General features: G+C 44.7%; 1 protein-coding gene across 1 annotated transcript in view; it reads left to right on the top strand.

Annotated features, from left to right (window-relative positions):
• Positions 1-25,722, top strand: part of FH (fumarate hydratase) — a 642,870-nt gene that overhangs the window by 230,313 nt on the left and 386,835 nt on the right. The window contains exon 5 of the mRNA XM_069607901.1: positions 12,276-12,458. Coding sequence (XP_069464002.1) covers positions 12,276-12,458 — 183 coding nt within the window. The remainder of the gene's footprint in view (positions 1-12,275; positions 12,459-25,722) is intronic.

The raw sequence follows: 25,722 nt of genomic DNA, 5'->3' as shown, positions 1-25,722 counted from the left end.
GAGGATGTGCTCGAAACCTGCCTCTTCCGCACAGCAACTCTGCACTTGCGTTTCAGAGCAGCTAGATCAGAGTCATACCAAGAATTGGACTTGGAGGTAGGCTTCAGGCAAATCCTCATGCAGGGGCAAGGATATCCAGTGTGTTGTAGATGGAGAGTTGAAGGTTGGAGAGGGCTGTATCGGAATGAGAGTCTGTGGAGGGGTTAGGAGGGGGAATGAAGGAGGCAGCAAAAGCATCAGTTGACACTCGCTTCATCGGTCGAATGAGGGAGAAGGAGGCTGGCAGTGCGGGCGAAGGCTTAGTCGGAGGACCAAGTAGATCCAGGTGAGAGGAAAGGAGTGCATGATCAGACCAGTAGAGGGGAGTAACAAGAGGGTTGGAGATGGAGAAGTCAGAGGAGATGAGAGCATCCAAGGTGTGTCTGGCAGAGAGCGTTGGACCAGAGGGAAGATTGGAGAGGGAAAGAGAGTAGCAGAGGTTGCGGAAAGAACCAGAGGCTGCATCGTGGGAGTCCAGGTGAATGTTGAAGTCTCCACGGGAGAACTTCTTGCAGGAGGTCACGAGACAAGAGATGAGGTCAGCCCATTCAATGAGGAAGTGGGGTACCTGGCCAAGAGCCCTGTAGATGGTGGCCAGAGTCAGAGAGAGGCCATAGGAGACACCAAGCCTTGCCTTCAGACCAGGGATTCGAAAGAGGAATAGGACTGAGTGGGTATGATGTGATATGATATGACAGAGGATCTTGGAACCCTCAGGCAGGAGTGTCCAAACTCGTAACGGAGCTGTCACCCCTGATGCAGCTGTTCCCATGGCTCCTCATCTTCGTGGACTGCAATTCGCATATAGATTGTTTGATTCTTTGCCATGAAAGCGGCATTTGCAACACACACACCGTTAAGTCAAGTGTGCTGCTTCCTGATCACTTGTCTCTCGTACTACGTATTTAGCAGCATTGTGTACACATGTTCGCTGATTCTGATTGTTTGCTACAGCATTCTGCTACCTGAAGCGATGTTTCCTAGTTTCATGCTACAGACCTGTTTACTGCAACAGTATTCCGGATTCCATTTAGTGTCTTTTCTGCCGCTAGGTGCTACGCAGTACTTCTTTTTTTTCATATTCAATTAGGGAACTACGAGCCCCTTCGCTGTCGGGTTTCCAAAGCGGACCTCGCTGTATAGTTCCGTGCAAAGCAAACCTTGCTGACTCTGGAGGTACGCAGCAGTTAACGTGGTACCTTATTCAAGCACGTTTGTCACGGCGGCTGCTCCAGATTAGCATTCCACCGTGTTGGAACAGGGATTGTTTCTGTTTGTTTTCAGTCAGGCGCGTTGATATAGCGGTTTCCTCTCTTTCAAGAATCAATTCAGCCGCGTTGACACAGCGGCTACGTCCGTTTTCAAGGATCCATTCCAGCCGCGTTGACACAGCGGGTTCACTAACTTCAAGGATCTTTGTGCTACAATAACAGACTCTATGAGCCTAACCTTCCTCTTACACTTCTAGTGGGTTAGTGCGCTCTCTCCTCCATAATACCTTACCAGCTTGGCTTATGAACTAATTCATATTTCTGTGAGTTGATCATCTGTTGTTTTCAAGGGCATTGGTTACTTACCGTCAAGAACGTTTACACACCAACTTGTTTTCTCCTATTTACTTCTTATGTGCATGGGACTTCATGGACGCCATCCGGTAGTGCACCAACCCGGTAATAGCGTGACCCTAGTGTCGTATGGGATTAGTTTCCTATACTAACCTCCCTTCCCTGTCGTTTACCTTGAATTGTTTTGGTGTTTTCTGTTACGGACTCATTTCCTGAAGTGTTCTTACGCCAACAGGTCAGTGGTATACCTTTATATGTTATACGGTGACAGGATCCCATAGTACATTCATACATTGATATGTTCCTTATTTTTCTCACAGCCTGGCGAGTGTTTTGTGTTCCACGCCCTTTCCATTGATTCCTCTCTCTGACTGTGCTTTCAATACGGTCATAGAGTGTCATCAATTGGAAGGTCTGATTTTGACCAGATCGTTCTACTCGATTCGTTTCTTGAATCCTCAAGACCAGACTGCTCTCACCAAGTGTATCCTTTAAGGTAGTCCTAGACCTATATCCTTTTGTTGTACTCATATTTGTTACAGTGTTCAAACCATAACAGGAGCTGTCTGTGAACCATGTCTCGGTGAGAGCGAGGAAATCGAGGAGGTGGCAGAGCGAGTGTTGAGGGTAGCGGAGCAGGTTGCCACTTTTGAAGGCCTTCCAAGGAAGGTTACATGAGTGTGGTACACCATTCAGTGATGGCAGCGGAGCCAGAGGGACGACAGAAGGAGGGGAGGCTGGATAGGGAAAGAGTAAGTTGGTGAGAGACGGGAGACGGCATCTAGGAGGAGGAGGTTGGGCTGGGTGCCTGTTAGGCAGAATCCTGTGCAGTGCCCTTAGGGACGACTACACACAATTAAGACTACAAGTGGTAATACAAGTTCACCTTTGGTACAAGTCTGTACTACACTGTTAAAGTGATAGCAGTAGCGGAGCAGCCAGACTTATCTCAAGAGGAAATGAGCAGTAGTAGAGATTACACAAAGGACTACAATTACTGTGACCCAAGCAAACACTGACTCAAGGTTTTTGGTTAAAATGTAAAAGTACATTTATTTCTAGACCATCTGTTCGCAAAACACTTCACTTCTATTAAATTAAAACTACACGTTAAATACACTACACACAACCAATTCACTTTGTGCAGTACAATTCACGGTAAGTACCTTTTGGTTTTGACAGACCGGTGTTGTGAAACAAAGACGTTACCGGGAGTACAGATGTGATCACTTTTTGACAGTAATGACAGTTCTGTCTTACTAAAGATACGCGTACCCGCCGGAATAAATGTTACTGGAGTTAAAACACACTTAGCACATGAATCAACACAAAAGAGCTGAGGATAAAAATCATAGGCAATACTTTTGTCAAGGCAGATGGAATCAGAGGACACTTTCCTACAAGTGATTTAAAGTCAATAGGCCTGCGCCAGTGTCAAGTGGAACAGGGTTCCTGTTGTCGAGGATCACACGGTTAGTACAGTTCACGATTCTAGATTGCCAGGAGTACTTAGATATTGTCACAAGAGGAAGCAAAAGTTAAAAGAGGGAAGGAAGATAAGGGCAAGCCTTTAGTGAGGGAAAAAGAGTTCACCCTAATTCCTTGAAGTTGGACACAGTACCTTATTCCAAGTGAAGAAGAGCTGGTGCTATGGCAGTTGTTCCTGGTAGTTCCTGCAGACTCGCGGTTCCTGTGGCTTCAGTCGTGGAGACAAGAAGGACGACATCTGGAGCGATCTACACTACCCAGGGATGAGGCCAGCAGCAGCAAAAGCAACAGTGAATAAAAGGTGCGCTCCTTTAAAACAGGAGAGGCTCTTCAGGTGGCTATCCGGACCACTACAGCAGTGTGCAGCGATTTTGACCAAGAAGAGGATCCTCTGCCTGTGGAAGATGAGCTTGTTGATCCCACCATGCTCAAGGGAAGAAGACTGCGGACTGGATCTTCTCTTGTCGTTGAAGGGTAGATAGCTCAGGACTGCAGCAGGGCTTCACCGGGACGGGGTAGTTGCAGCAGCCGTCTTCTACTACGCTTCTCTTCGGTTCCTTGCAGTTCCAGTGGCGACTCTGACATCCAGCCCAAGAGTCCTGCCTTTTATGCGAAAAATCCCCCCTTCGCACAGCCTGGCTGTCAATCACACAGCAGGGGGGGGGGGGTTGTCCGGCCCGGACAACCACCTCGGCCAATCACGACAAAGTGGGACTTGGGTTTCCAAGGAGACCCTGTGCAGGGGGTGACTACACCCCTCCCTCACATTCAGCCCACCTAGACACCCAGGTGCCAAGAGGAGGGCTTCTTGGGAGAAGCCTGCCAAAAGACGGTGAACAAAGAAAGCAAACCTGGTTTGCCGTGCAAAGTAAAACACAAGAAGGACTTTAACAAAAAGAAAAGGCGAATAAACCTGACAGGAGCCAAAAGAAAGAGTATTTGGTCAAGTGGGTTTATGTTCGAGGCTAATATAATAGCCTGGAACAGTACCACGTTTATATAGTATAATCGTGGTAGAAAAGTTAGGGTAGATACCACTGCCACCAGCCAAGTCTAAATGTTAAAAGAGCTAAACAAAGCTCAGAGGCACAGACAAAAAGGGATAGGAATTAACCCTTTCCAGTACTCCATGTAAGATGGGGTGTACTGGGTCTGTAGTTTTAAATGACTACATAAAGTAAATGGCAACTTTACCTCTTTCTGGGGGACAGTAGTCAGCCCCAGAAAAATGGAGCCAGTGGGAAGTCTCAAACGCAACCCTGTGTCACTGTACATCACTGCACTGCACATGTGTGTAACACACATCAAAAGTGGGGCTCATGGAGTGGTGTACTCCAGAGCCCAAGATCACACAAACAGTAGAAATACACATGGCAAGTGGGAAAAAGGCTCACACTCTTACCAAGTGGAAAAAAATAAAACTCCATAAATCCATCAAAGCTGCTGGGGGGACACACTAGGTGAGGAAAATTAGCCATAGAATGAGAGCCCTGGGCCATGACAGTGCCATTCTGATAGACATTAATGAGGACATATATAATGGCTTTCACTTGGTTCAGTATTCAAAAGTACTTCTATTTGTTTACACTTAATTTTAAATCGATGTTCATCACCAGCTTTGCATATGCTCCTGCCAACCCGGTGCTCACCCTTACACACCGGTCAGATCTTAAGGCTCTTCGGAGAGGTCCTTTGCTGCCACAAGGTTTCTCCCTCCTGCGCGGTATCTCACTCTTTCTCCCAGTGGTTTCCCGTGGCTCTGCTCACCCAGCAATGGTCCAGTTGCAGCTCAGTAAACGTACTACCGCTTAGCTCAATTGTGACGGTCACACTCTTCCCGCTGCATTAACTCTGCATCCTTTAACAAGTCTCGAGCACTCTGCTTGCCACACCGCTGATCCAGAAAGATCTGCCTGCACACAGCAGTCCATAGCCCTGCTTTCACAGCTGGAGCCATTTACAACAGGATGTCAACTTTTAAAGTTCCTGCCACCATAATGAGTCCAGGAAAGACTAGATCGCTCACCATTCGAACGGTAGTCCTGCCTTACTCCTGCTGCCCTCATCCTCGTCCCAGTACGCAGCTGAGGCTAATGTGTGTATGTATTAACAAAATGAGGATGTGTCTTTCTAGTTGGTCTTTTCCTCTCTCCAGTTTCAAACTGGCGTTTCTTGGGGAATGTTTTACGGGAAGAATAGGAAAAGAGCTGACAATTGCCTATAAGGGCTTGAGAGATAAGAGGGTTCATTGTGAAAAGGGAATGGGGGATACCATGTCTCACCTAATGACGTCCTCTCCCCCCTCCCCAAGTCTCCTCCTCCCAGGTGATCCTCCATCGCATATCCACCCCCAGGTTCAGAATCCAAACGTCATGGCCTTTCCCTGACCACCCGAGAAGAGGACAGTGGTGGTGAAAAAGCAGTGAGGGCGCCCTCAGGCTACTCCCATTACTAAACATTAAAACACATCTTCCTGAGAAGAGCCGGCTGCAGCAGGTTATGGTCCGCAGACCATTTCCAGTCGCTGATGAATCAGAGATAGGTGGATGTTCGTTCCATAAACAGTTATGAACAGTTCTCTTCTGTTAGTCAAGATACAGCTCAGGTGCATTGAACATGTTTTCTGCTACCTGTCACAATGAAATAAATAGTGGATCAGGATAAATCCAGCTGCGAGGATGTAGAACACAGGTGTGATCCCCAAGCCTAGGTTTCCAAAAAAGTCCGAACTACTTTTCAATGAATTCAAAGAAAAGACTGTATTCATCAGCCAGTTCGTAAAGGATCCCAGGATGGACCTCCCATTTGTTGTAGTGGAGCTTTCCAACAGGGCTTGAATCTCCTTTGGCCAGTCTGGTGTTCTCACCAGTAGGTCTTTGGCCAATTGCAGTGTTCTGTTTGATGCTTCTGCAAAGGTTTCTGTGGTGCTAGTGATGTGTATCTTCATATCCATGAGGTATGGCAGTCTCAGTGATAACAGTGGGAATTTCAGAGGTGATGTCTTCACTTCAGGCCAATTCAATAGCACTAGCTCAGTCCGTACAGGTGGATGGAGAATAATTTTGCAACACTTGACCACCTTTGCGACTGTGAACAGGCTTGCAATCCCTGCAGGCACATCACAGCAAGAAGTGTTAAACTGCACGACGTAGGATCCATTAGGTAGTAGTAGACATTTTCAATGGAAGGTTTCCATTCGAATTGCACTCTGCATGCATTTGGCACAGTTCGAATTCTGATCACATGGGCTGATCTTGAGAATGTCCTGGCATCTTGTATGGGGTGTCCCACACAGTTCTTCAGGGAATACAGTTGTACTGTAGATACCTTACGAGTCACACAGGTATGCGTATAGGATAACCTCATAGATAGTTTGCATCCATTGTTTGTCTGCCTGGTGCATGGTGACCGAGGACTGCAGTTCTTCACACAATAGTGGTGTTTCTGCTGGCACAGGAATGTTCAGGATCCCATGCATTGTCCATGACAATGAGTCTTTGCCCCACGCCTATACTCCATAGAATGTTTTCTTAAATACACTCAGCAAAGTGTAGGTGGACTCTGAAATGGCCTGTCTTTGAGCTTGTTTTGGTAGATTCATTTCTGCCAGCTGCCTTGGCCATGCAATGGTAGACCAGTCTGCAACACCTTTAGAGTGTGTCCAGGAAGTCTGTGGTGTCCAGAAGTTCAATGATTGCTTGTTGTTAATCCTGTAGTCTGCTTGGATGAGCTGCACCATATCCACTACCACATCTCTCCGCTTGTGAATTCCCTGCTGAAATGCAGTGAAGTTGTCCGCTGCAAAATGGTTCATCTCAATGGCCAGGACAGCCAGTCCTTGGATGCTCAGGAATGCTTTCTTCCAAATGTCCCCATAATATTGGCACAGCATTGCACAAACACTACACAAGATGATGGGGATACCCCCGACACCATTGCCACTGAAGTACCTCCTGGGCGACATAGGCATTTAAACATTAAGACTCGTAGACTGTTTAATCTCGGCTGTATAATAGCAAAGAAATGCATACTGTTACAATGGAAGGCAAAAGACACTGAAGCAATGGTTTTCTGAAATGGCGTATGTAAACAGGGAGGAATGTTATCTACAAACTGTAACCGCAACATCACGACCCAAAGATATATGGGCCCCATATAGAATTTATGTGGTAGAAAATCCAAAATCCCAAACGCCAAATTCACATGATACAATAACGATGTAACGGACTGTACAGATGATACTGTGATGTAACAGTAGAAAATGAATATGTAAATGTTCCTTTTTTTCCTTTTCTTTTGCTGGTAACACACTACACGTATCGAAAACTGTATAGGACTACTGTATGTTAATGCCATATGTTAAATAAGGTTTTTTGTAAAAAAAAGGAATAGGAGCAACGAGGTGAACCCTAATGTACTTATATGAAGATGGAGAAGTCAAGAGGAGCAAACCTTTTTCTTGATCATGTAACTTGCCACTCCATTTTCCTTGGATTGATGAGCAGGTAGCAGAGTCTGTGCTGCAGGGCTGCTAGCGTGGCTGTGTTGTGAGGGGCCATCCATGTTTGTATCACGTCCATCACCATTACCTGTGGAAGATGGGAGTTGAAGTGGTGTGTAAGGAAAGGGGATTTCTGGATAGTCTTTGAGCATTCCATAGCTAGAGAAAGTAAACAGGGAGTGGGAGAGGATGGGGAGGAGGGGAGACAGTACGGCGAAGTGGAAGTGGAAGTGGGTGAATGAGGTTAGTTTACCTATGCGTTAAGTGATAAAAGGGACACCTAGAGGAAAGACAGTATAGGCATAGGGTGTGAATAGTTTTCAGGATGAAGATTGGCATTCTCAGGAGTGGCAGACCTGAAATTCCTGTGACAATCATACAGCAAAAGGGAGTGAGCTGTGGATGAGGGTGGAGAAAACATGTTGGGGCAGAGGAAGGACAGATAACAGTGGGAGGCAGCAGAGGGGCTTAGAGGTGTAAGTGATGAGGCTAGTAATGACAAAACAAAATTTATGAAGGACAATCAGACCAGTCGTGACCGGCCAAAATACAGTTATTAAGCCACAGTTGGGCCATGGAGACCAAAATACAATGTTTAGACTGTCAGGCAAGTGGTACTCATTCTGGAAAAAGACCTACATCAACTTTTCCTTTGTCCAACATCAGATATGAATACAGTGGCATTTTGCTTTTGGATTATGTCATTGAGCGACTCTAACTTATCTCTTTTGAGTTCGGTTTGCCCTGCTTAAGGGGAGGAGGTGAAGGCCTGGAACATTGCCCTTTGCTGAATGGAAACAACCTTTATTTATTCCCTTCACAGTATCAATTATAGCAAATCCCACTGCTCACTTCTATTAGTGACTCCCTATTTCCCAATTGCAAAAATTAGGAATCGGTGGCTCTGTACTCAATTACTTCACCTATTTTTAAAATCATCACAATGGGGTCAGTCTGTTTCCCTATTACTCTGGTGAAATGTGGCATCCTCGTGAGTTCGGCACTGTCCCCTAGCCTGAATATCTACCTTCATCCTCTGCCATTGACTCGTACCTATTTGTATTTATTTTCTTTAATTATGCTGATGATACCCAGATTATACTGGACTTGGAATCCTCCTCAGAGCAAACAGCAGCTAATTAATTTAAAGGACTGATGACTACTATTAATCATTAGATGGCTGTGAATTATTTCCGACTTAAGCCCACAAAGACCAAGATTCTGATAGTGGGATCTCTATCTCCAAATTTCAATTTATTTTTGCTTCATTGGGTCATATTTCCACACCTTCCTCCCTCAGTAAAAAGCCTAGCAGTGATCCTTGAAATGGCATAATTTCTGGCCACACTGTTTATCCATCTCAAGATGATCAAAACATTATTTTGCTATTTGGCACACACTGATGTCAAAGCTACCCTGGTCCAGCACCAATAACTCTTAGGACTCTCATCATTCCAGCCTTCTCAGATTTCTGCTTAAAATACTCCAAACGCTGCAGAGCTCTGTGGTCTACCTTCGTCTCTACCCTCCTAATTGACGCTCTATCTCCGCTGCCCAGAGGCTTAGACATTGGCTCTCGGTGGAAAAATGTATTAACTTTAAAACCATCTGTGTGATGCACTGTTTTCTTTTGTGTAAATCAATGCCTGAATTTTTGCAGTCCATGTATCATACCAAAATGCTTTATGCTTACCATTGTCCATTAGTTGTCCGCCTACTGTCCAGTGCTTTTGCCAGAGCATATCTGGGGACTAACGTTTTCATGCGTGCCCCTCAACTTCTGTAACAAGCTTTTGCCACGATCGAACAAAGACTGAATACAATCTCCACTTTTGGAAAATGTTAAAATCTAACTTGTTGAAGTTGAAGTAACCCTAACATAACCAAAGATTAAAGACTTTGGTGATCGTTACCAAACCCAGAATCTACTGGAGATGGTGTTGCTGTGCCTGTCAAGAAATAAAATATACATAAGAGACATCACAGTGAGGAGAGAACCTTGAGGTATTCAGAGTCCATGGACAAAGGAAGTAATACTACTTCAATGTGGTGAGGACTCTAAGCCTACCACAGAGCAGCCTGCCATACATCAGTAGATGATGCCATCATCGTGTCTGTCTCTGGGAACGTTGATTAATTTAATTACTTTACTTTTGAAGACTTCATACTTTGATGGAGGCTACTTCTTTGGTTCCTCCATGCATTCTCTCCAGTTGCTCTATTTCTGTGGCCTCAGGAGAAGCCTCTGCCTAGTGCCAAGCTCCTGGTATGCCCCCATGCATATGATCTGCTTGTTCTGTTTCGAGTACAATCCAATACAATAACTGAACATTAAAGCCTGGTGCCTGAGGTATTGGTGTGTTTTCATGTACGCATTTATAAAGAACATTTTCAGGCAACAAGCTTGAAAAGGAAATGATTCACCTTTAAACAATAGGTGGGTAAACGCCTTTGTTTTTTAGGCCTTTAGAAAGGATAATTGAACCTTTGCTACTTTACACAATGTCATGTCTTGGTCTTTCTTGGTCTTCACGGGGATTCTCATTGCTTTCTGTAAACACTACAATTACTGCATAGCCAAATACCATTTTATTTAAGAATCAAGCAATGAGATGTCTTTTTGATGATCCTTTCCTCCTATCAGAGCTCTGCCCCAACAATGGGACCTCAGTGTTGTTCTTGGGTCCATAATGTAGAAGCCATAAAAGCCTATGGCCTCTGGTGACCCAGCTCGTGTTGCCTACTGGTTATCACTTCTGACAACTGACACCTGGTCTTCTAAAGGACTTGTTCTGTCCAAAGGATAAGGGGATTCTTATAATGTTTCCTTCCTTTATACTAATGTTTTAACTGGGTTTCTTTTCAACAAAGGGATAATCCTTCTAGTTTTTCAACCTAGACCTTGTGCTTTCTTTAATCTGGGTGCGGTGACGGCTTTGACATGTTATCGTGGGTGCACTAAGCCCTTCAGAGCATCAGAATATCTTTTTGTGACTTATTCTGGGCTTGGTCTGGTTGTAAATGCTGCAAAAGCAAACCTGGTAAGATGAATGGTTTCCTGCAATTCTTGATCCTATGAGTTACATGGTCTTCCCATGCAACGGAGGCTGCATGCCCAATCCACCAAAATGAAGCTGGCATCATTGGCTTTCTAATGACCTGTCCCTATTTCAGAAATTGGTAGGACAGCGCATGAGCAACCCGTTTTCTTTGTTTTTTGTTCAAGCATTGTTTGGATGTTTAAGAAAGAATGTATCTTTTGGCATGATGTTCTGCACATTGTTTTTTCTTTTGCAGTTGGCTTTATTTGGGTACGGTTTCTTTGGGTATCAGTTGGCATACCCCGTTACCTCCTCCTAGGTCTTTGAGATGTACAATCTGCTGCCATGTCAGTTGGGTAGGAGGAGTGATTTATGCTAGAGTAAGAATAAAATGACCTTTGTGGTTAATTTGATACCCTCAGGTCGTGTTCTCCCCCCTTCATAACGCAAACTCTTCCATCTAGGCAAACATGTACTGTACTGCAAACCTGGTATGTTGGTTTGGGTGGTGCCGGAAAGTAGTGGACAAAGAGGTGCTGGTTGGTGATGTTCCATTTAAAGTGGTGGGGCCAGCCTGACAAAAGGTTGAAAGGTCCCATTGAAGCACTTAAAGTTTTCCAGGAAATAATTTTTAAGAGGAGTTTCCTTGCCTGCCTACGCTACCATAGGCAATTCCCAGCCAGTTGTGAAGGAGGGAAAGCAAAAACAGAGTACCTGAATCATCATGACCAGTAATTTATCATAAAGTGATAAAGTGGAAATATGTCTTGCACGAGCATTCAGTTGTCCAACCCTTTAAGTGCCAAGGACGAGACATCTCGTCCTTGGGATTACCTCCCCAGTGCCAAGGACAAGATAGCTCGTCCTTGGCACTTAAGGTGTTAATGATGGAGAAAATGTTAGAAGGCTTTGCATGGTGAAATACTGAAATCACCAAAAAGGCCTTGGCACTGGGGGGGAAAACCCATGTCAGTTTAAAACATTTCTTACAGGCTGTATTTTTAGATAAATGCCAATCTTGCAGCATTTTATAACCATGGCTTTAGAAGCTGATTAAAACCAGATTTGATCTCCTTTTAACATTTCATTTCACTGTAAATGTAAAAATGCATTAGCTCTTCTGTAATATACCTTAATATTCAGCACTCCTCCCCCCAGCACCCAATAATCAAAGTCTTAAATGGCTTGTACAAATGACAGCATCTTTTGTTGTGGCTACGAAAACACCAACTAGAGAGACAAACCTATTGGTAGTGTGTGTAGGCACCGAGCAATGGTATTTTGGAGGCGGAACACGTTCTCTTCTAGAATTATGTTTCTGCATCCATGTAGGTTGCAAACAGTCTCTGTCTGAGACTTGTGAGGAGGCCTGCATGGGCAAAAGAGTTCCTTTAAGCCAAGACTAAAATAGTAGGTTGGCTTCATCCTTCCTTTCATACAAGGAGCTAGCAAGTGCATTTATGTTTGTTTCACTAGGAAGGCTGAAGTGAAGAAATAAATATGTAATCAATCAAAAAATGAGTTTGTGTTCAGTAAAAAAAGTTTACCAATATAAGATAAACTAACACTTACAGGACCCTACAATTTTTCATGTCTCTTTGTTGCCTTGTTACCTGATAGCTATTTTTTCTGTTTTAACAGAGCTCAAATGACACCTTTCCCACTGCCATGCATATTGCTGCAGCCAAGGAAGTTCATGAAGTGCTGCTGCCAGGGCTGCAGAAGCTCCACGATGCCCTTGAGGCCAAATCCAAGGACTTTTCTGCCATTATTAAAATTGGCCGCACTCATACTCAAGACGCTGTTCCATTATCCCTCGGTCAGGTATGAGACACCAAACTTGTGATGACTGGTTAATGCATTCCTTTCATGTCAGAATGGTTGAGATGGGTTCCACTGCTGGTGGACCTCCGTAATCTCTTCTTAAGTGGGTTGTTGTGCCCTGTATGGTTGCTAAAACACAGTCCACCTGTGGAGGCCAAGATTGTTTCCAGGGAGCTTTATTCATACATATTTACAGTATATAAATTGGTCCAGTTACTTCTCGTCTATTTACATGGAGACCACACCGGGTTGGAAAGAGACGCATAGATCACCCACTGGCCATCCTCACCACCTTCAGCTCTCGCCCTAACTGACGTAACAGAACACACATCCAAACTCCCATCAACATTCCCCATGGTGTCAGTAAACCAGCTCACAGCATTCTATGGGAAAGGCTTATGGCCAGCAGACATGTAAAACACACAACAGTTGTAACTGTGATTCTTGCTTCTGGTTTGTGTCATTCTATGAAGTTTGCTTTGGAAAGAGTCTGCCCAATTGCTGGACTACATGAGGCCAATCTGCAGATATTCAGTAATCTGCAAATTGTGGTTGCTTTTCAGTTTGAAAACCTGGTGCTAAATTTAAGGTTTGATAGATGAGCCAATCACGTATTTCTGTTGTGTAGTGGCACTCTGGGTTTCTAGGGAGGAAAATAATGAATCTACAACAAAATTCAGTTAAGAAATATTAGCATACGGAAATCATTATTGACCTCCTCTCAGTCAATCCTAATGTTGGGAATGCAGTCAATGGCTACTGGCATTAACTGCTTTCTGAATATTCGGACTTCAAAAGCAGCCAGGGAAACCAAAATGCAATTTCCAGGCAAGATATCTCTTAAAAAAGACACTCCCTCTTTTGGGGCTGGTAGGGTCTTTTCTTCATTGCAACATACAATTGAATGCATCAAAGAGAAAGCTAAACCATGTGAAAATACATGAGCACAGGAGAGCAGGCCTTACATCGTTATCTGCTGATAACGAATTCAGTATACCTAAAACAGGAACCAGTATATGGACCTGAGCACCACCTTTGATAAGGATGTACGGCCAGTAGCTATGGCAAGTACACAGGTCCTTGGCATGTCCACCTGTCCGGCTAAACCTGCTACTGGTGTCCATCTTGACACAAAAGCATGCTTGAGGAGTGGGGCCAATAGACTATGTACAGAGATGTTTTCAGTAAATACAGATGTACGGCAAGGCATTGGCTCATCTTGTTTTTCTATATTAATGGGCTTTATCAAACTTTGGTGCAGACGGAGGCCGATGTTCATAATATCGCTCTTCGAGTTCTGGCTTACGCCGACAATACGGTGCTAATTGCATGTAGGCCGCGTGCGCTCCAATGGTCAATCATGACCTATACCAGTTTTATGAACAATCTTGACCTCCAAATGAATGCTGGCAGAGCGGCAGTAATGATTTTGCTTTATTTCAATTTTTTTTCATTTTTTGTTATATACATACAATAATACAACAAAGTGAATAGTCACTGTCTTGTCCTCCTTTTAACAGTCTACATCCTTCCCAGGCTCTGCATCATTTTGGCCTCCCATTTCACATCTAAAGCAGTCCTCACCCTCCTCCACTCATGCTCCTGCTCTCCTGCCTCCCTTGGCTCCCTTTCCTACACCCCCCCTGCACTCTCCTCCTTCCTGCCCATAGCACTGGAGGTCTCTAAAGTAGTCCGCTCTATGAAGGTCTCCTCCCAACAGGTGCTCCCCTGCTCTTCTAGAATCATTAAGGACAACATCTCATCTCTCTCGCCCGACTTCTGTAACCACTCTCTCCCTCAAGCACTCCCTTGTTCACTCTCCCTTAAAAACACTGTCTGCTGACCCCGCCTGCCCAGATAACTATCGCCCTATTTCCACTACCCCCTTCCAGGGCAAACTCTTGGAGAAGTTGGTCCTCACCCAACTGACCCTCCACACTGAAATTGTTGGTTACCTCCATGACCATCAATCTGGATTCCGGGCATCCAGAGGCACGTAAACTGCTCTCCTGAACACATTTTGCAAACATGCTTGCATACCTTGACTCTAACTCTCCTGCTGTTCTCATCCTCCTCGATCTCTCCTCTGCCTTTGACATGGCCAACCATTCTATCCTCATAAAATGACTCTGATACCTTAGGCATTACAGACCGGGCACTGGAATGGCTGACCTCTGTTCTCACTAACCGCCCTTCCCAGTTGCAACTGGGCCCTTTCACCTCCACTGCCACACTCTCTATCTGCAGTGTCCCCAGGGCTTTATCCTATCGCCATGGCTTTTTAATATCCATCTTGCCCCTCTTGCTCACCTGATCTGCTCCTCCTCTCCTCATTTCCAGTGTTACACTGATGACACACAGCTTTCCTTCAAACTTGCCTCTACGAACTCCTCTTTCTCCTCTCTAATGCACAATTGTCTGACCGCCATCCAGGCTTGGTGTGCGGCTAACGATCTCCATCTTAATGCCAGTAAGACGGAGATCTTCCTTATTGGGACACCTGCGCCCTGTTTCCCCCTACGCTCTGGCCGCCCCCCCTGGGTACTCTACCCTCACCATCCTGTGAGGCCAAAACCATTAGGGTCATCTTTGACTCTGCTCTGTCATTGGCCCTTCACATCTAGGACCGTGCCAAGAAGGCCCACTTCCAGCTTCACCTCCTTAGAGGCATGCTCCCTTTCCTCACCATTCCCCAGAAGCTCAACATCTCCAGGGCTCTGGTCCTCTCTAGGCTGGACTACTGCAACAGCCTCTTCCTCATTCTCACCCTTTCCTCCCTATGCCCCCTTCCGCTAATCCAGAATAGGGCTGCAAGACTTGCACTTGGCCTCAAGCCTGGGACCTTATCTGTCCAGCACTAAAATCTCTCTACTGGATCCCGGTGGCAGCGAGGATCAAATTCAAGACCATCTGCATCATCCACAAGGCTTTCTTGGGCCTGGGACCTAATGATCTCCAACTTTTCCCTCCCAAATACTTCCTTGCTAGAGCCCTCGGCTCCTCTAGCTCCAACTCTCTGCTTGTCAAATGCTTCTCCAAGCAGAGAGCAGGGGTGGGGGGGACAGGTCTCTCTCCTCGGCACGTGCCTCCCTTTGGAACAGCCTCCCTGCCCCTCTCGGAGTTGAGCCGGATCTCCTTAAGTTTGGTAAACTTCTAAAAAATCTGCTTTTCTCTACCTTTGTCCCTCTCTCCCTTCCTTGCTAATCACCCCACTGCAACTGAGACTGGTGGCCTAGGTTGCATGAATCTCACAGGATACCATGCCCCCCGCGGTCACCCTACCAGGCTACTGTGCATCCCACTCTGGGATTCGTCCGCTCTAGCACTTAACCTGAGCCTCCCTCTGGCTTCGCTTGGCACTTCCCTCCTGGGCCCCACCAGCACTTGTCCATTCCTTGCTCTCCCCCCTACCCATCCCTCCCTTCTGCACTTCTCTTCACTGCACTTGCACGTAAGAATGTCACAAGGCCTTGTAGGACCACGATTGTATATATACTGTTTTGACATATTATTTACTCCCCTTATTCCCTCCCCATTGTGCCTTGTGGGGCCTGGAAACGCCATCTTGTTGTAAGGGCGCCTAACAAATGCTCAATAAATGAAGTAATGTCCCAACTGGACTTCCAACAAAAGCAAAATAGTCTGCTGGCAATTTCCACAAGTACAGGTACATACATTTACTAAGCGGGCATCCTCACTGTGTCCCATTCTGTGTGGACTGCCTCTCGGGATGGGGGAAAACAATGCTTGGGCCAGCGCATTCCAGGACGCCACATCCTCACTCACTTTTGTAAGGAAGGCATGGTATCAAAGTAAGACAGACACAAGTGATCACAGTTCAAGGGTGTTTATTAAACTGTAGAAATGGGTGAGATAAACGCTTAATCTAAACCTAAATCTAAGATGGTAGCAAGCTACGACCATCAAATAATAATACCGTCCAAGTGGAGTCTAGTCAAATAAAAAGGGCCTATAGTAAAAAAACACTATTGCCAATCCTTACCGCTATGCTACAAAAATGAACTTATGGTTCTTTAGTAACGTGCATGGAATGGATAGGTTCACGGAATAACTGAGTCCAAATAATTGAACGAACTGAGGAAGATGGCAAAGGTTGCGGTTTTATTAATAAATATCTAAAACAGAGGTTACAATGGACATCAACGGCCGTTCGCTCAGCTCTCGACAATTTACTGTGGCAAATAGGAAAAACCTACAAACGATTATAATTGGTTCAAGGGGAACATCCAAGTACACTTTCTATAAGGACTAGGATTGTAATTGGCTGCCCTACTGTCAGGTGGACAATTTATGCCGACCTCTAAAACATGTAATCTTCAACACTATTAAGTACACCTCCCCACCCAATTAGCCCAATATCTCATCACCCATGCCTTCTGCCATGAAGATTGTTTTTTAACTTGGCCTTGCAAAGTATCCTTGTCTGTGGGAATGTATGGGAATACAGGCCCTCACTATCTTTGTTCTAGGACTCCAAGCTGAACTCTATTTCCATCCTTGGCTCATGTGACAGGAGACCACAATTTGGTCTATTCTGCAACATTTAAATCTCTTAAATGAATAAAACTTGGCACTCTTGGTGTGCTTTCTTTGCCCCTTAATAACGGATCATTCATCCTTCTCACATTCACTGCTTTCAAGAATAGATAAGACCTTCGCTGCTTCAGTTTTGATGCCAGGCCAGACAGCCTGCCAGGCGCTTCCACCATTTCAGCTTATTCTTGCTGCAACACAATTCTCGGCCTTTCCTCTCCATGGGTGCGGGCTTACTAAATTCATGACACTGATATCCAGCTCCTATACAGTGGCGGTTTTGCCTGCATTCTATTCACTACATTTAGCCAGCTTCTATGATGATTTGCTCTACGTGTGTTTCAGCGTCTGTACAATTATTGAACAGTTATATTTTGTGTAGCACTTCGCACACGTGCAATCTTCTCTCCACATACGAAAGTTAAATAATAATAATAATAAGTTGACTTGATTCAACTTCGTCATCAGTTTCAACTTCGTCATCAGTTTCTGCAAGATCCATATATTCTCTTCAGCCAGTATTCTCAGGGCGTCATGCTTATCTCTTCTGGCATCACTAGCTCCTCTCTTTTGCTCCTTTTCATATTCCTTCAGGGAGTTCCTCCCTCAGATTGTCTTCTCTTCAGGGATACGTTTGATAGGGTTTTCTCAGTGGATACCTTTTCTCAAATATTCACTGCAGTATTGGCAAACTGCTGGTGTCAAACATGACAGTCTCAGATTCCAACAAATAGGAGGTAGGTGGGTGGGATTTCCTGCAGAGTCATGCAGCTGCTCCTCTACATTCCCCTCTCTGGTCGAGTCCTCGACCACCTCTTCAATAGTGTCCACATCTTGATGATTTCTCTTGAAGTGCTTTTTCGGAGTCCAGATCTTTATCACCCCCGTCAGGGAGCTGACTGATTTAACATGCTCATCTACACTCCAGGTCGTGTAGTTGCATTGTCCATCGTCGCACATACTACTTTTGATTCTTTGGATACAGGAAATGTGTTCCTCTAGGTGCTACGATGCTGGCCTCTATGTATTTTATGACATCTTTATCCGTCAATTCCTTGGTTCCAAATCCAGATTCGACATCAATCATGATCTTCATTCCTAATGCCTTCTTCGCTGTCTTATTGCATTGGGCAATTATCCTGATCACACAGAATCCAAGCATGACCATTACCAATATTGCTCCAAGAATCTTGAATATGTTTGCCAACCACTGGGGATTCCATGAGAATATAGAAGAAAACCAACTGTCATCCGTAATATCCTCTGTCTCGTCTAGTTATGCAGGTTTGTCAACAACAGTATGGCCTCTGTCAAGGTCCCATTCTCATCATGAGAAGATATGAATGTGCAACATGACGGCCCGATTTTCAGACAAACTCCTCCTTCCATCGCTGTGATCATGTCAAGGACATATCTTTTTTGCAGGGTCATTAGTCGTATGGCCCTCGAGTCTTCGTTGATAGCATTGAATCCCTTTATGGTGGTATTGATTGTCTGCAGGAGCTCCCATCTCGTAATCTGCAACCAATTGGTGTTGGCCATCGTTTTGGATCCCAGGCATGAAGATAATCGCAAATATTGAAGCAGTCTTGCTGAACAACCTGTGTTCATATGGAATAGCATCATATGTTTCTATTGATTTGGCTGAGAAGTAATTCTCTCTTCTGGTCCGATTGAAAAATTCAAGCGATCTTCTCTTTCTGAAATGGGCATCTGCTTTTGGACATTCCCCCAATGTTGAGATCACTCTGAGGAATCACTAATGCTGGAACATGAATGAGCACCAAGGAGCATACCCCACCCCAATCCTTGGGCAGCTTCATGTAGGCCCTAGACCCACAAGCCCAATATCGATCCATCAGGATGGCTGAACCTTCTCCCATCCTGGAAACGTCAACTGTAGTTCTGCAGTCCTTGTTGTCTCCCACATGATTCTTTCCATATCTTCGGAAGCACAGGGTCGCATTAGCTAATGGGATTACAGCGGCCTTGTTTTATGGTTGTCTGACCCTGCTGATCCATTACGTAGTATCATGTATGCATCATTTATAGTCAAGTAATCATGTTTTTACCCACACACTTTATGTGCATCCCCATATCGGTGCTGCTCAGATTGCTAACTTCAACCCTGCCTACACCTATATCTAGAAATTTCATATTTTGCTTGTATGGCGGCAACCCGTGTTTAGCTGCCTAAATGTACTCTTTGGTTTACTAGACCAATGCTACCTATATTGTGTTGTAGCCAGGCTGCCTCCTAGTACTGACTGATCTAACATGTGCATCACGGCTGCTTAATTGTGATCTAGCTAAATAAGTGACTTCTACACTGTTACACTATAGCTATCTGATATTTTGTTAACCATGATCTCACACTCTTTAACTAGATTGCTGATTGTCCCATGTACAAGCTATTTTGCCAGTTTACATATAACTCGAATCTAACTGCTACACAACCTAGACTTAGCACCTACGAATGCCTTCCTACTTCAGCTGCAATTTAGCTGTACCTACCTTAACCGCTTGTAACTGCCCTAGGTCTTACACGCACAAGCTCAGTCAACATCTACCATCCTTCTAGTATCCTGTCCCAACCTCACATCTGTACTATGCCAGCCTGGCTCATATTCATCATGTTCCCCTTCTGCATTATGCCCGATTGCACGCCATGTAGTAGAAATAGCTATATCCCATTTAGTAATGGACTCGCCAAGCTTGGCTGCCCTAGACACCACCCCATTCCCTGCCCCACACCCTTCCTGCCCTCCCTGCCTCCTTTCCCCCACAGAGCCCCTACAGATCTCAGTGCTAAAATCAGTGTCACTTTAGGCAACCCTCCACCTAACTTCGCCAAAGATGCCTACACTGACAATATCCAGAACTCACTCAATACGCCAGAACATCACCCTACAGCCTACCCCAACCTCATTACCCGTAACAACAGACTAGGTTGCAGACTTCTCACTTTACCCAGCAAAATGCCCACTATCCCTACAACCAAAGTCACTGATAAAAATACAATTGCTAATTCTGTGCCACTCAAAGGAGCCTTACTTAATGTTAGATCCCTTGTGGCTCACCCCACTGAAATTGCCGACATCATCCGCTCAGCAGACCTGGATTTCCTTGCCATTACAGAAACCTGGCTCCATGCCGCAGCAGGTCCCTATCTAACCCTTGTGGGTTAGATAGGGACCATCCTCAGGGTCGATAGACCCAATGCCCGTGGAGGAGGTGTAGCACTCATATTCAAATCCTCACTCAACATTAGATCTGTTACCTCCCCTCTACTAAATTCTTGTGAACACCTATCCATCAAAATCCAAACCACCCCTAAGAACACCATCACCTTGGAACTAATATACAGACCCCCTGGCCCCACAGGTACCTTTGAGGTAGATATAACCTCCCTCATAGCAGAAAAATCCAAACCTCTCTCACAAAATATTATTCTAGGTGACTTCAACTTGGGATACAATGATCCTCACAACACCCCTGCATCCTCCCTTGCCAATGCACTCTGCGAACACAACTACACTCAACTTAACACCCTACCTACATATCAGAAAGGCAGAACCTTAGACTGGCTCGCTGTCCACAACTGTAACATCATCTGCAAGGACCCCCAACCACTTATATGGACCGACCACTTCCTACTTTCATTCGACATTAGCACTAATAACCCGCTCCATATACAGTGCCCTCCTGCTCCATCATGTCTAACGAGAATCCAGCACAACATTACCCCTGAAGCCCTCATCCCATTGGTTCTATCCACCCTAAACAGGACCCACAACACATGGGACCTCAACCTACGAGTAGACACCTACAATAATGTCATGACCAAAGCTATCGGACTTGTTGCCCCAATAAAACTACGTAAAGGTAAACCCAGAGCCCATCTTAACTCCTGGTACACTCCTGAACTTAAAATGCTAAGAAATAAGAAAACTAAAATGGAAACCCTCTGGAAAATGAACCCATCAGAGGAACACAAAACCAACCTCACTAATGCATCCTCCCTTTATAAAAAAGATATAATTCGCACTAAAAAGGAAGCCTACAATGTAAGAATAAGTAATGCAAGTTCCAGCACCAAAGAATTATTCACCATCCTGAAGGAGTTAGAAAACCCCAATCCACTGACGGACATGTCTGTGAAGGACCAACTTTGGTGCACGAGCATTCAAGATGCCCTTGCGAATAAAATTACTGGCCTACAAACGAAAATTGAAAACAAAAGACTACAACTTTCCAACAGTAACCCCCCCCACTCCTAGCCTACTTACTACCTCTAACACTAACCATGGCTTCACCTTCAAAAAAGTATCTGCACTAGAAATGTAAAAAATGATAACTTCTTTCAAACCATCAAACTGTAAATGGGACAGCTGCCCTGCACAGATTATAAAAGATGCAGCAAGAGACCTCTCCCCGTTCATTTCTAAGCTTATAAACGCTTCATTCTCCACCAACTCCGTACCGAACAATTTGAAACAGTCATGGGTCCTCCCGCTTCTAAAAAAAAACAAACCCTGGACCCAGCCATTCCCACTAATTACAGGCCTATCGCCACCGTGCCCTTCCTGCTAAAAATCCTAGACAGAGTTGCTTACTTGCAAATTCAGAACTACTTAGAGTCTAACCAACTACTCGGTTTGCGTCAATCTGGATTTCGGCCTCAGCATGGAACAGAAACCGTCCTTGTTGATCTCAAAAATCAGATCGACGACATTAAAGATAAGGGCAAGGCTGCTATCCTACTCCTCCTAGATCTCTCAGCAACCTTCGACCTGGTCGACCATAAAATACTCTGCAATCACCTTTCTTCTGCTGCCCATTTCTCCCCCTCTGCTGTCACCTGGATACAGTCCTTCTTGGCCAATAGAACCATGAGGGTTTTTCCCCGGTGGCAGCAGCAGACCCCATCCCCATCACTTGTGGTGCCCCACAAGGCTCATGTGTTTCCCCCACCCTATACAACATCTTTACAAAGCCTCTCTTTGATAAATTGGATCGTCGGGGTGTCACCTTTACAAACTATGCGGATGACACCCAGATACTCCTCACCATCTCGGGCAACTACAACACTGATGTCACCAGGATCAATGAAATCTTCCCTGTCATTCAGGCATGGATGGCCACACATGGCCTCTGCCTGAATGACGAGAAGACTGAACTGCTCATTGTCGGTTTACCGAACAACTTACAAAAGCTTAGCCCTAACTACTCCAATATCATCATCAATGGCAACACCATCCCTGTCGCCAAAAACATGAAAACCCTTGGCTTTTATCTTGATGCCAATATCAACCTTACTAAACAAGTCAACTCGACCGCCTCAGACACCGCTTATACAGGAAAATTAATTAGTCTGCAGACCTTTTCTCTCCTCTAACAGTTGCCTCACGCTAGCTAGAGCCCTCATACAATCTAAGTTCGACTACTGTAACAGCCTCGACCTAGGTGCTAACCGAGCCATAATTGGCAAACTCCAAGTCCTTCAAAATAATGCGCTACGAGCAGCACTAAACATTCCTAGGCGAGAGCACATCTCTGCCACCAGAATTACATGCAAATGGCTCACCATCCAACAAAAAAGGGATCTAAAAACCCTCTGCCTCACTTACAAAGCTCTCAACCAACTAGCCCCCCCACCTCACCAACAAATTCACCATGAAACCCTCCATCAGAACCACTAGATCCTCTAACACCTTATGTCTCACAGTGCCCAGATTTATCTCCAAAAGAGCCGGAGGCTCGAGCTTCACTGTCCTCGCCTCCCAAGTCTGGAACGCCCTGCCACTGAACATCAAGTCATCCAAATCCTTCCAGTTGTTCAGGAAACTTGCCATTGGGTGGCTACTGACAAAAAGTCAACCTTTACGTTAGACCTAGTTATAAACTGTACATATTGCACATGCCTCACTTATGTCATTACTGGTTGCTTCTACTTCCACTGTCCGTATATTCTGTACATAACTGTATATAAGTGCTGTTAAAGTATCACTGCTAATTACCTTGTACTGTGCCTTGTAACCTGTACTAAGCGCCCTTTTACTCTCGGGTCCGGAGCGCTATAGAAATAAAATAAACAAACAAACAGCCATGGGGCCTGATTTATCTTCTACCCATGTCAGCAGTTTGGTATGCTTAGCCCATGACTTCAAACACCCATCATTCACTCTCTGCACCTCTTGTTCATATTCTGGCTTCAGTAGAGGAGCTGCACAGGACATCATTCCTTCTTCCCATCCCTTCCTGGATTTCACTCGTCCATAGACTAAGATTTGAGTTTGTTCCCAACATCCAGGTGATCCAGCTATTTCTGTCACATCAAGGCAATTCATTTTCTTCATCTCTTGAATGACCACCTCATCCTGTCCTGTTGCAGGATACACAAGCATCTTGCTCTTCCATCCAGGTTCCTTTAACATCTGTCTGGTCTTGATAGTATCCTGGTATGGAAACAACCATTTCGATCTCCATCGTAAAGTGTCCCAACTTCCCTGGAATTGTCCTCTGGCCATACATGCTGCAAGATGGCTGAGGCACCTAGCATCGTGTTCTGGAACTTCTCCAGCGATGAAAGTTTGCACTTTTTATCATGGCATAAGGTATGCGAGAGCAGACGTAGCAACTCTCCTTGGATGTTCTTTCTCCCACTTTTCTCATTTGCTGATACCACATGTTATTCCCCAAGTGTGCTGCATTATCTAGATAGCTATGTATCCCCTCACTATCTTCCTCTGCATCTCTCTTGTGTCTCCCAAAGATTGTGCAATAATCATGAAGCAAATCAAAAGTAATTTTCATAGTGGGGAGAACCATAGGGACCTCTCCTTCAGTGGAAGTTCCAACATTATAGAGTGTGAAAGATGAGGTGAGGAGCAGAAAGACAAAGCGAACAATCATGCAAGCATATATTATGCATAAGAACATAGGCACCCATCTCTTGTTGCACTTGTTCTTCTCCTAGAATCATGCAAATTTTCCTCTTTAATCATTTTTAATACAAACATCAACTTATTTTATACTTGTAACTGCAAAATCTGCTCGATGATGGCAATAAGTAGCCTCCTTATCACTGGACCATTTTTAGGATCTTGTAAGAAAGTGCGAACATCCACGTTTCTTCTCACAAGAACCGGGTAAGCTTGAAGTATAAACACAAAGACAGCAAGTAAAAGTTCGTCACTATCGGTAAGCACCATATGATTAACTGTTTAGAACAGGTATCCTCCACAAAATGAATCTGGATACTGATTTCGTTTCCAATTTATAATCAAGGACTGACATTTAGGCATAACTCTGCTTCAATGTGGATTTCTAAAAGATTATTTTCAAACTACTGAATTTCTCTGGAAGTCTTTTCACTCTCTGCTAAAATATCTATAAAGAGTGTCCACTTGAATTTCAGTCCAACATAAATCTGTATTAACCGCTGGTTGCTTTATCGTCCTTTGTCATTGATCGAGTCTGCACACGCTGAAATTCTTCTTGTCTTGCTTCTGGATCGGCATTGGTGGGAGGGCGACTCTCGCCTTTATAGGCCTTTCCGTCACCCAGGTAAAGCCAAGCTCTTCTCCCTTGGACTGTCATAGCTGAAGGGGTTATAGTCTCAATACAAAAGGGACCATTAAAACGTGGCTCATGCCGGGGGGCGTTGCCAGGCGCCGAACGAGATGGCAGCGTAACTGTAACGCTCACGCTCCATTTTCTTATCTATTTCTTATTTCATCATATATGGCACACAAATTGCCTCATTCAATACCTTATTTCACTTCAAGAATAACCCTGGTGGTCCGTGGGGCACTGTGCATCGCGTGCTGTGTTGAAGAGAAGAAGCCGCATCGGAGGCTGAGATGGGCTGGGAAGTACTGTGACAAGCTGGCCGTAGCTCCTGTCAGCTGGTCCGGATACGCATGCATAGAAGGGCTTGCTGATTGTGGGGCTTACAGTTTCCTTCACAACACGGGCCCGGCACCGTTGGCTTTCCTCAGAAAAACTTCCATTAAGGATATTTATAGGTACAGACAAGCATTATTACATAATGTGGATAATTTGTCGCATTTTCATATAAATTAGCAAAAAAACTGCGTATTCATGAACATAAAGACACCATAGAGCGACTTTTTGTTTTTCTTTTTGTTTTCTTCTTCAGTATAAACACTTGGGCAATCTCAACAACTGACATTACCATACAATTTGTTTTATAACACTTTTGTTTTTTCCGAAGGTTGCTAATTTATAAAAGTTACCACGAATAGAGCTACTGTATTCAGCTGAAGGTTTCAGAGGCTGAATATTGGACTTTCTGCTGTTGTTCTTCTCGTAAAAATTCAACAAAATGAATGCTGCTTTCTAAATGCATCACACCTGCATGCTTTTAGGATTTGGTAGTCCATTCCTTCATATATGGCTAATATCCACTAACTTGGTAGTTGAATTTCCAAGAGCTAGATCTGAAGTGCCTTTCTATCCTGCCTAATAACGCACTAGATTGATGAAGAAAAGTCCATCAAAATACAGGTGTGTTATCAAAAGGTACCTTAAGGGAAGCTCCTCTGTTGAGTGTAATGTCAATTTACTATAACTCTCCCCAGTTTGACCTCCTAAAAAGTCAGGCCAAAGAAATATCCATGTCTACTTCGGCCTAAAAGTGAGTCGCTGACACCTAAAGACGGAAAACCAGATGCTACAATGCAGG

Source organism: Ambystoma mexicanum, chromosome 4q (assembly GCF_040938575.1).
Source record: "Ambystoma mexicanum isolate Mex_15411 chromosome 4q, UKY_AmexF1_1, whole genome shotgun sequence".
In the NCBI taxonomy this organism is placed as follows: domain Eukaryota; kingdom Metazoa; phylum Chordata; class Amphibia; order Caudata; family Ambystomatidae; genus Ambystoma; species Ambystoma mexicanum.
The sequence above is the reverse complement of the archived record's forward strand: the minus strand, read 5'-3'. Positions and strand labels throughout refer to the sequence as shown.